This window comes from Procambarus clarkii, chromosome 4 (assembly GCF_040958095.1).
Source record: "Procambarus clarkii isolate CNS0578487 chromosome 4, FALCON_Pclarkii_2.0, whole genome shotgun sequence".
In the NCBI taxonomy this organism is placed as follows: Eukaryota; Metazoa; Arthropoda; class Malacostraca; order Decapoda; family Cambaridae; genus Procambarus; species Procambarus clarkii.
In genome coordinates, this window is record NC_091153.1 from 40,458,663 (window position 1) to 40,470,862 (window position 12,200).

Sequence of the window (12,200 nt, forward strand, 5' to 3'; positions counted from 1 at the left end):
CAGAAGTGTTGATCAGTCAAATGTTGATCAGTCCAGAAGTGTTTGATCAGTCAAATGTTGATCAGTCAAATGTTGATCAGTCAGAAGTGTTGATCAGTCAAATGTTGATCAGTCAGAAGTGTTGATCAGTCGGCCTTGTTCTCTGAGAAGATTTTTGTTGATTTCACGAAGGAAAATAATTGTTCACACACATAGGTAGAACCAAACATTCCCATAATCCTTGTGGTAAACTTTCTAAAGTTTTTAAACTTTTCCTGAAGGTATGATAAGAAACCAGGTATCCCCACAATAAGATACTTTGCTCTGAGTGTAGAATCTGACTGCATTTCTAATAGTTCTATCTGCAGCTTTCTCCTGCCTTTGGCAATATAAAGGTGAATGGTGCTGAGAATAATGTAAAGTGGTGTTCAAAAGATGAGAAATCACAAAATTTTTCCTGAAATTCCTTTGATAACAATTCCAGGTGACTGTTATACTTAGCAAAGCTAAGTAGGGCAAGTGTTGTACTTAGCAAAGTCTAAGTTGTACTTTGTTGTACTTTGCTAAGGTCTGTACTTAGCAAAGCTAAGTACAGACTCAGTATTGGAAGCGTTTTTTCGGCTCTTTTGCACTTAGGACTGTGAACCTTACCTTACCTCAAGGTAAGGTAAGTAGGAAAATGAACTAAGATTTCATTTGACAACTGTGACACTCCATAAGCTTAGTTTTGTAATGAAGCACTTTATATCATCCATACATCTGAGTGATGAGTTTGTTTTTACCTGTTAATTTCAAATTAAGATCGGTTAATTGTGCAGTGATGTCCACAGCAAAAGCCAGATCCTGGGGCCAACTTTCATCTTTTATTTCCTCTGTGTTTTGATCTTTCATCTCCAAAAACACAATTATTTCTGTCTTGGCAAATAAAATCTTCTCAGTACTTTGTGAACATGACAATCAACAGATTTCTGTGTAGAATAGAACATTGGTAAATTGATTATCCATATATGCCAACAACTGGCTGAATTGGCGGTGGTTGAGAGCACGGCTTCTGATATAGTTCATTGTCTTTGTGACCAAACTAAGCAATGATCCAATTTTAAAATCCTTGAACATAAATTTTGCTGATGAGATAATGCAGTGAAAATGTGCAGATGATGAATCTGGATGCAAGTTTTTTTATTTTTGTTCATAACTTGGCATCAACACTATTATATCTGCCCACCATATTCACAGCACCGTTGGTAGATAAGCATGCAAGTTTACTCAAATCCAAACTATAGTCATGTAGAACCTGCTCGACTTTCTCAAAGCTGTCCTAGCTTATTGTAGTATTATGCATGGTGATCAGTTCAAGCAGTTCTTTATAATATTAAATTCACTGTCATAGGTCATGATGAAGACCGCAAGCTGTGCTATTTCAGTGATATCAACGGTCTCATCAATAGCAATAGAAAAATGCTCAATCTTGATTAGGCGGCCTTCAACTGTTGTTTAAAATCACCTTACATATAATCAATCCGTTCAGCAACTGTGTTCCTGGTTAATGAAATATCTTTGAATAAGTGTGCTTTCTCTGGATACAATGAGCCAGTTTTACAAGACATTGCTTTACAAAATCTCCTTCACCGTAAGATTTCCAACTCATGGTGATCATTCGACCGAGTTCATAACTTTCAGTAACGGAAGCTTGCAAGGGATCACATGCAGTCCTCGGGCCACACGTTTGACATGCCTGCGCTACAGTGTCTAGTTCACAGTCTATTGAGGTGTCTTCAGCACTACCATATCCAATGTATTAATCATTGTCTTGCTAATGTGCCTAGAAGGTCCAATAAAAAATTTAATAATGCATTGTGTCGGGGAACAGGCAGCCAGCGTGTATTCATACACATTAAACTATATCGAAGAACAAAACCCCCCCCCCCCCTCCCGTTTGAATTACTGACCACGCCAGAGAAGCAACCCCACAACAAGCTGACTAACTCCTGAGTACCTGCTTATTGCTAGGTGAACAGGAGCTTTAGGTGATAAAAATGTGCCCAACCATTTCTGTTTCGACCGGGATTTGAACCCAGAATTCTCGATTGAAAATAGACGACTGTACAGTACTACCGGGACCCTTTAAATATATCAACTATGTTGTTGATACAATATAGTAATTATTCATACCTCTGGGTATACTACACTCAAAATATTTTGTAACTATTAAACACATAAACACCATGTTATCTAGGCTACATCATCTTAGCTGAGAAAAGAAAGATCCCATGCTGTCCCCCGTGGTATAGTGGAAAGACACTTGCCCCAGCGCTTTGCGAGCACTTTGGCCTGGGTTTGTATCCTGGCCAGGGATGATAATCCTTATCTGTAGCCTCTGTTCACCCAGCAAGTAAATGGATACCTGCTCGATAAACGTTTAGGTGGGTCGTATTCCGGGGAAAATTTGGATTAAGGACCTGCCTGAAATACTATGAGTGCTAGTGGCTTTACAAGAATGTAAGATCTCATATTAAAAAAACAAATAGCACTGATCCAGATGAGGCAGAAGCTGCTTCCAAGATGAAACTGTATCATGGCTATCAGTTTGACTGTACAGTAATAGGGAATGTATATTAGGTTTCGCACACACAGTAATTCTTGTGAAATGACGAAAAGTGCAAATTGTAAATAAGGTTGTATGGACATACACTAGGATTCATGTGAGCATGGGCAGTGGTGGGAAAACTGGCTTTTGATAACAATATTATAATGTGCTACACCAACAACAGAGTAAAGTAAGAAGCATTTTCACTATTTTTTTTTAATTAAGTGGATGACATTTAATTATTCCTGCATTTCAGGGATCACTGAGCAACAAATATCTACTGTATGCAATAAATAGACTGGTATTGCACTGATGAGCATTATACATAATACATGAATTGATAATTATGACCAATACAATAGTCATAATAAATTAAAGTAATTTGGACTGCACATACATTATTTCTTAGTCTTCAGTATTGTATCTGTTGAAAGCTTTCTTAGCCAGCTACACTGTGGTGATACACTATAGACTGCTTTTTATTTCACCCCATTCTCCAAAAGAGATGGAACAAGTTTTATCTCTTAGATACATCCTGTCTTGAGGTTATCTTGAGATGATTTCGGGGCTTTAGTGTCCCCGCGGCCCAGTCCTCGACCAGGCCTCCACCCCCCCAGGAAGCAGCCCATAACAGCTGACTAACTCCCAGGTACCTATTTACTGCTACGTAACAGGAGCATCAGGATGAAAGAAACTCTGCCCATTGTTTCTCGCCAGCCCCCGGGATCGAACCCGGGACCACTTAGACCACTAAGACTGGGACTTAGATATTTGTTCAAAATATCTTCCAAAGAGATACTTAGAACAGGCATGCGCCGATGTCACAGTGGTCACACACACACTCCCGCACTCCTGGAAAGACAAGTACTGGGAAGCTGGGACACCAGGAGTGTAGCTCTCATCCTGTAATTACTTTGGTAATTACACTGAAGCAATTGTCCTGCAAGTGATTTGGTCTGGGTTCGAGTCCTGGTCAGGAAGGATTGATTAGATGCCAATCCTTAACGTTTCTCCCTTGTTCACCTAGCACTAGCTTGGTACCTAACTTGATACAAATTAATAGGTCATGTTTGAGGGCAAACTAACAGAGTAAAGTTAACCATGTGCTATGGGAAGGAAAAGCTCTCAGCCTGTTAACAGGAGTCAGTAATAGTCTTTTCCTGTACAGTACTCACTTGTGTTAAAAAAATATATGTATTGGGTTGAATGCACTAAACTGATCAGTTATACATCAACAAAAATTCATATTTGATACAATTGAAATACTTCAAATGGCATTGTGATAAGTTAAACAGTAACTAAAGAACCTAACCAAACGTAAAACTTAACCAATCTTAGGTCTATTAAGCACCATATTAGGCTTCATACATACATATACTATACTAGGCCTAGTGCAAACCTGAATTATTTTCAGAGCAACATTATTATTATTTTTTTTTTTTTTTTTTTACATTCAAAGTAATTATAGTAGCTATAAGCACAGGGCAGGAAGAGGGAGTCTCTCCGTGTACCACATCAGGCTCAAGTTCTCTGTATTACACTTAAATTTACCAAAATCTATCATGACAACAAATTAGAGCTGTAATGCCCATGAGACATTTCAAGACCTTAGCTTAAGTGGAGCAATGCAACATATCTTGATAAGTATTGTAAATTATATTCTCTAATTATTTTAGTTTATTGTTCAGTTCTTAGACAGATAGGAGTGACTCTTAACTTTTAAAAGGCACAGATATTTCAAAGACTTACATTGTGGTGTGCTTAGCTAAAAAAAAATTCACAAATTAAGTGGGGAAAAATATTTATCGAGATTAGAGCACGGGAGGTAATTGCAGATTGCAATTGGAGCCGTGTTAGCGGTTAATTGGGCTCTCATGCTTGAGATGCCTGTTCACCAGATCAATGAATGTGTTTATGTATAATATAATAATGTTATAAGTGCATCCTTATTTATATAAACCTATGTTACTGAATGGTCCAGGACGGACCAAACCGTCATCATCTCTTCAATTTCTAGTGTGTGTGGTTTGGTCAACAGGCTACATTACTACATGTGATGCTAAGCTTGAATGTAGTCAAGACTCTTATGTTCCATTCAGGAAACAGCTTAACTATGTGATTCAAAGTAATTGTTGGCCTTGATCATTCTTCGTGGTCAAATTATAAACATTTTAAGAAGACAAGTTCTGCGGTGAGTTGCAGTAGAAAGGGCATATACAGTGATGCATTACCTCCTTTTTCAAATGGAATCCGTTCCCAGAGACGGATTTGCGGACCTGGTCGAACATTACACAATTTGGAAAAGTTAATAATATTGATAGGGAGCATGGATTTTTTGCCAGATTGCAATTGAATAGCATCAGAATGGTTAAACCTGAAGGTGGTGGTTGGTTGAAGGTGGTGGAGGCCAAAACCGTCAGTACAGTAATTTCAAAGCGTTATATGACAGTGCTAGGGAGACGGGACACATGAGCGTAGCTCTCATCCTGTCATCTCACACTTAGGTAATTACACTTAGGTAATTACCTTGCTTTAATGAATGCTAAATAAGCAACTGAATACATGTTTTGGAAAGCATTTATACTGTATACTTATTTTGCTACATGCAATAGGCTAAACAAAAGCAAAAATCAGCTAAGGGAATTTATGAAGAGCATTTTCCTATATCAGTCAGGTGCACTGTTATCTGCCTGCGGACTACAGTTCTGTATGTTTCTGGGGATGGACATACTAGGACACAGTGGCAAACTGTCTCTGCTTTCTCCTACCTCTCTATCAATTATACCATTTGTGACATATGTATACGAAATTTCCTAAGCTTAATCCTAGGGATTTCTCATCTCTAAAGGTGTGTAACAATGGCCGACTGTGAAGGAAGCAAGACTGCAGAGCAGCCAACTGAAAAGGAAACCCCCAAGGTGGCAGAAGGCCAAGTGGAGAAGGATGCTCCTACAGAAAAGAAAGATGAAAGTGCGAGTGAGTATTGTACATGTATTGCAGTTTGTATATAACATGACAGGTTTTGTTTATCAAGATGTGTGAAGACATCCTTGCTCCAACCCTTTTCCGTCAATGTGAAGGTTAAGTTTATATACAATTCTGAAAGGATTAAGAATTAATATTTCAGAAATTGCCAATTTTTAGGGAATTGCAAGACCATAGAATACAGAATTAAGATTTTATCAAGGTAATTGACATGACATTTCCATGAAATAAGTCATAAATATTGCTAATGGCAACTTTCTTTTTAAGTGTATTGAATACAGATTTATTCCAATGAGAAATATCTTCAAATGTAAGTGTTCTTTCAAGAATAAAATGCTTTATTATAAAATGTTGTACAGTATTATTAGAAACAGCTGAGTGAGTTAGGTTCATGGGAGAGAGATAACAATAAACTATTCTTGCAGCAGGAACTGGGGAGTGTGAAGGTGCTATTGGTGGGATGAGAGACCCCAGCGCAAAGCTGGAGGTGGAAGATAGTGATGAGGAATACAGTGATGAGGACTACGAGGATGAGGACTACGATGGGAGTGAGGGGGAGGAAGATAAGGAAGGATTCATGAGTATGCTTCAGAATTTCTTGATGAATAAACTTCACCTGAGTGGAGGTGCAGACACACCGCAAGTAAGTTTTGGTTGTTTTTCCATATGAACGTGAACGTTAACATTTTTGGCGACTGCTTTTATTTAAAAAATATTGGATGAATTTTGACACTTGTTTCATGACGAATTTTGTCATTTGATCCAAAATGGTTTTAATATACATTTTATGATTAAGTAACGTTGATACAATAAATAAATTTGCTCTCTCAGTCACTTGAAAAAAAGCTTTATGCACTTCAAATTATTTATAAATTTAAAAAGCCAAGAGTTGGTAAACTACCATTAGTTTTTCTCTGTATTTAATTATATATAATGTACAGTGCACTCTTAATTCTATTTGAATATTTACATCTCTTTTTACTATGGGAAAATAATATCATAAGAAATTTTGTGTAAAAAAAAACCAGCGTTGAATGTAATGAAACGCCATTTTCTGGGTGAGTCCCGGAGACTCCCCGGAGCTATCCCAGGCTGATATGCTAATGTCAGACTTTGGCATCAGTCATGTGTATGGAGTTCTTAGGCCTACCGGGGACCACGGCCAGAACCGGGCCCCCTCAGAGAGGCAAGGGGAGCAATGGCCTATAGAAGCCCCCGTGTAGTTGGAAGCATTCTATGTCTGCCATCGACCGGAACAGGCACCCAGAAAGGTAAGCGCCCCAAAACAAACCCCTATTCTGGTTAAAATTGCTACCAAAAACCGAACTAGTGGATAGAACTCCCCAACCGAAAACAAGCAAACTAGTGTGACGTCACACACCGCCGCGCCGCTGTCTGCGCAGCTCCCCCCTCCCCGGGAGGGGGAAGGGGGAGCCCCAGACCCCCCGCGCCGGCTACCCACACCTCAGTTCTTGAGGCTGGATGTCAAAAACGCGAAAAACCACCGACCGGAGGGAGGGAGGGATGCCGGGGAGCCTCCGGGACTCACCCAGAAAATGGCGTTTTATTACATTCAACGCTGGTTTTCTGGGGGGAGCCCCGTCGGCTCCCCTGAGCTAACTACCCACAGACAGAAAAAAGAGGGACTTACCCGGGAGGCGGTCGTCGCTCACTCCTCAACTCGAAGCCGAGACAACTGGCTGCAACCGCCGACCCAAAGCAACACAGGGGAAGGACGAGGAGGTGCGGACTGAACCAGGATCGAAGCGACCCCCACCCCCAAGTCCGGGTCTCGAAAAGCAAAGCGGGGCAGCCCCGGGGCATCCGGGGAAGCAACCAACCGAGCGCGTTGCAACAGACGAAACCTAGACTGCAACGCACGCGCCGCCTGTACCCGAATAGAATCATCAGAGGATTGGGTAAATTGAGTCACAAGCAAGCAGCAACACTCACAGGACTCAGGGTCGAAAGTATCACCGACCCAACAGGCAGCGTGGCAGAGGCAAAAACAATGAGGGTCACCCCGATACAAGGGGACCGAGCAACCCTCAAACTCGCACACAGCGAGTGGGGACTCCGGGGTCCATCCATCGGACCCACGCGCCCCCTAGGGGATTCCCAGGGTCCTGAGCGTTTACTCTAAGAGGACTCGCGCTCAGGTAGTCCCAGGCAGGGTGCTGCAAACCGGCGCCCAAAACTACCAAGCAAACTTCTAAAGCTGAACCCCAGGGACGTGTACACTCACGGGGACCTAGCAGGGGGCGCCACCGAGGAGAACAGTGGAAGGGCAAAAACAAACTGAAGAAAATGACAGAACCCCCCACCAGGCAAAAACAAAAAGAAAAACAAAACCCAGCAAGAGGACAGCGAACCCCAAGGAATAGAGCCGGCCGCGATGTCGGGAAATACAAGCTGAGCAGCACCCTGCGCCCCTACCAGTGCAAACTGCCTCTTACCTGCCGGTAACAAGGGAGAACAGAACACCCAAGAGCCCAACAGGCAGCCGAAAAACCGAAAGGTAAAACGGACCAGCAGAGGCAGACCCCGAGGAGCCTGTGGAAGGTGGCCCCAAGCCCCAAGGGCAGTACTTACAGGGCACCTAGGGAAGGCAGCCCTAGGCGCATGCAGCCCGAGTACTGAAGATAACTCCTGGCTCTCGCACCCAAAAAACCAACACCACACGCAAAGCACAGTGCAGTAGCGACACCGGAGCCAGAGCACACGACCATCGCCTATAGCATCAGCCTCAAGAACTGAGGTGTGGGTAGCCGGCGCGGGGGGTCTGGGGCTCCCCCTTCACCCTCCCGGGGAGGGGGGAGCTTCGCAGACAGCGGCGCGGCGGTGTGTGACGTCACACTAGTTTGCTTGTTTTCGGTTGGGGAGTTCTATCCACTAGTTCGGTTTTTGGTAGCAATTTTAACCAGAATAGGGGTTTGTTTTGGGGCACTTACCTTTCTGGGTGCCTGTTCCGGTCGATGGCAGACACAGAATGCTTCCAACTACACGGGGGCTTCTATAGGCCATTGCTCCCCTTGCCTCTCTGAGGGGGCCCAGTTCTGGCCGTGGTCCCCGGTAGGCCTAAGAACTCCATACACATGACTGATGCCAAAGTCTGACATTAGCATATCAGCCTGGGATAGCTCCGGGGAGCCGACGGGGCTCCCCCCAGAAATGACAATATTTGCTAAGGCTTTTGTCTTCTTTTATATATACAGTATATTATATTTAGGTTTTGGCATTTCCTGCGAATGTACTTATCCTAAATTTGTTTTAAATATATTCGCTTCAGTAAAATATTGTAATGTAATTTTTTAAAGTTTAGAAATTTTCTATTTACTGAATATATTTATTTATTTGAAATTAAGTGCAGTATGTTACATATTCACTTCCTTAATATCTTGTGTATTTTTACCCAGTGAGAATGGGATAAGGATTAAAGGAGCAGGAGTGAGAGGGGTTGGGATGGACTTGATATTTTAATAAGTCAAGGTTAGTAGATGACAATGAAATCCCCCCCCCCCCCCCCTCAAATCTTTAAATCTTTATCCTGATCCCTCCCAAGTCGTGTATATAGTCATAATGGCTTGGCACTTTCCCCTGATAGTTCCCTTCCCTTGCATGTGAAATTTTAGTTTGAAAGGGTTCAGGTGACGGGGTGATTGTGATGATAAGTGAGAGAATTAATCATTCGAATTGATGGGGGAGTTGTTTAGACAGTGAAATTGGTTTGATACCAAGAAGTTATGGAACCACTTGCAGACGAGGAGTTGACTAAACCACACACTAGAAAGGGAAGGGACGACGACGTTCAAGTCGACACAATCGACTTGAGAATGGGCCAGGAGGGACCAAAACGTCGTCCTCCCTTCACTTTCTAGTGTGTGGTCTGGTCAACTTATGGAATCATTATTTTGGGTGAAATGACTAGTAAAGTGGGAGTGCGCCTTGAGAATAATGTGACGAATGTAGAATTGTGCTCGGTGGGTCGTGGAAGTTGCAAGAGTAGGTGATTCTTGCAACCCCCCTCTTTTCGAGGACGAAAAGGTGATTCTGTGGATGCAAGTAGTAGGGGAAAGAGAGAGAGAAAGAGATGAAGTATGATAAGAGTAATTGGTATAGTATGTAAAGAGATTAGACAGAAAGAATGTAAAGGAATAAGAAGCATGGGAAAGATGTGAAAAAACGTTACAGAAAAGAGTAAGCTATTTTGACGAGAGGCTAGTGTAAAAACAAGACGGGTGGGAGTTCATGAAAATATTCCAGTGATTGGGAAAATGGTAGGTGGTGGTGAAGAAATTTAAAGGCACTGTTGTATTCTTGTCTAATCTTCACATTTTTCAGTCCATTTTCTGGGGAAGCCCCTCGGTGCTCCCTTAAGCTACATTGCCGAGATTGCTCCCCACAACTGGGTCACATTTCTCACCACCTTTGTGAGACCAACATTGGAATGTGCAGTGGTTGTATGATGCCCATACATCTAGAAACACATCAACAAACTGGAAAAGGTGCAAAGACATGCAACAAAATGGGTTCTGAAACTGAAAGACAAGAGCTACGAGTAGAGGTTAGATTCATTAAATACGCCAAATCTAGAAGACAGAAGAAAGAGGCGATGTGATCACTATGCACAAAACAGTAATAGGAATCTATAAAATTTATATAGTTCCAGGATTCAAGAATTTTTCTGTAAGGACAAGAGGTCATGGATTTAAGCTAACTAAACAAAGCTGCCAAAAAACATTAGAAAGTTGATGTTTGTTCATTAGAAAGTTCACTTTTGCAAACAGTGGTAGACAGTTGGAGCAAGTTAATCAATGTAGTGGAGGCCAAAACCATCAGTAGTTTCAAAGTGTTGTACGACACAGAGTGCTAGGAAGACAGGACACCTCAAGCATAGCTTTCATCCTGTAACTACACTTAGGTAACTACACTTAAACAAGACTCCAGCAACTGATGTAATTACTTTACCTACTGGGAACCAGAGCCAGAACCAGAACTTGGTCCCCTCACAGAAGTGCAGGGAGCAAGTGACAATCTGCCACCTCATGAGGACAGCATCCAGAAAGTCGGTGAAGCTTTACAGACAACAGAAAGGTTCATGGAAAATGAAGCTGGTTTGGGCTCGCAGTCACTCCGTATGTCAACAAGCCACATAAGCGGCACTTTCTCAGCTTGTGAGGCTCAGGTTCCTGATGAACTGGCAGAAGTCAGTTCCTTCCCAGGTTTGAATTTGGCTGGGCCTCATTTGGGAATCTTAGTCAGCATCTCTGTCCCTTCCTCTGGTGGCTTTACTCTGCCTGCAGCTTCATCACTGTCTGGTGTTGGATTGCCCCAGGCAACTTGTCAGTTGGTAGAATGGTTGGTCGAGGAGCTTAAAGTGTCTCTTGAGTTGTATTCCTGCTGGGCAGGGTTTGGCTCTGGGCATTCTACTTGTTTTTCCGGTTCTGCCCATTTTGCAGTTGCCAGGAATGGTGGGTACAGGCCCCACCTGCCCTTTTGTGGACTTTTGCCAGCCTTCTCTTCAGGTTCAGTTCTGTGGCATCATCCTCCCTCATTTTTCAATGTGTTCACAGATGCCTCAGTTCTTGGGTTGGGCTTCATGACCAATGCTTGCCAGGCCTCGTAGGATCTGTGGCTGGCGCTGTTCTTTCAGGTGAATAGTACTGTGCAGGAGTTTGTGTCCATGTGGCATGCCCTGAGGAGAATTCAGTTTCCTCTAGGCTCCATTCTGACTGCTGCTGTTCATTGCCTGAACCGCAGGGGGCTTTCCTTTGGAGCTGAATGCTTCATGAAGCTTCTGGATTCTTGGTGTTTGATTCTCTGCACAGTTCACATCTAGGGTGTTTCCAGTGTTCTCACAGATGGGTTATCTCGTTCAAACAAATGGGTTATTTTGTTCCATTTCCACAGTAGACCATTGATGATGCATTCTTCTGTTTGCTTTGCAAGAGGTCCAAAGAGGTGGACCTCTTTGCATTAGCATGATACCAGCACCTTGCTATGTGCGGGTCTTCCCCCAATCACAAGGCTCTTGCAGTGCATGCTTTTTGACTGGACTGGTTGAGGTGCACCTCTTTCAGCCCCTGGTTCAATTGTTGCTATGGGTTCTTACCAGTCTAGAGTTGTACTCAAGAAGTGTCATCCTTCAGGCTTCTTGATGGCTAGCACAGCCATGGTTTCCAACTCTTCTAGCCTGATATCCAAACCCGGATGTATTGTGTGGTTCTGCTGCTGTCAGTACATCAGCTTGGCGATGTACCTCACTGGTATGACCACCTCTGCTCTATGCATCTGGAGTTTTTGACATGGGTCTACGTATCACCATTTGGATGACGAGCAGGTAGTGGGATTATTAGCATCCAACTTGTCTTTTTCTTCAATGGCAATAGTATGATGTTGCCTGGCATTCATTTTGTTGCTTCTTATTGTTCAGCATATGCAGAGCCACTGTTGCTTGTATTCGGCGTCAATATGTCTTTGGTACTATTCTGCAAGTTGTTTCGTGGATTTTTTCACCTGTGACTTGCTCATGCTCCTCCTTAGTCCTGGTCTCTTGTCAGGGTTTCAATGTCTCTCTCTTCTCACTTCATGGTTTGTCCCCTTTGGCCAGAGATGTCTTTCTCATGGCAGTGTTTTTGCTAGCTCTTGC

General features: G+C 42.7%; 1 protein-coding gene across 2 annotated transcripts in view; it reads left to right on the plus strand.

Moving 5' to 3' along the window:
* The first annotated feature begins 5,385 nt into the window (after positions 1–5,385).
* The window catches only part of LOC123750717 (NAD-dependent protein deacetylase sirtuin-2), a 31,649-nt gene continuing 24,834 nt past the window's right edge, over positions 5,386–12,200 (plus strand). Inside the window, exons 1-2 of one of the 2 annotated variants that reach the window (XM_045732834.2) lie at positions 5,386–5,542; positions 5,980–6,194. In XM_045732834.2, the coding sequence (XP_045588790.1) occupies positions 5,425–5,542; positions 5,980–6,194 (333 nt within the window). In that variant the 5' untranslated portion in view covers positions 5,386–5,424. Of the gene's footprint in view, positions 5,543–5,976; positions 6,195–12,200 lie in introns of both variants that reach the window. The other variant, XM_045732827.2, reaches the window with a different exon arrangement.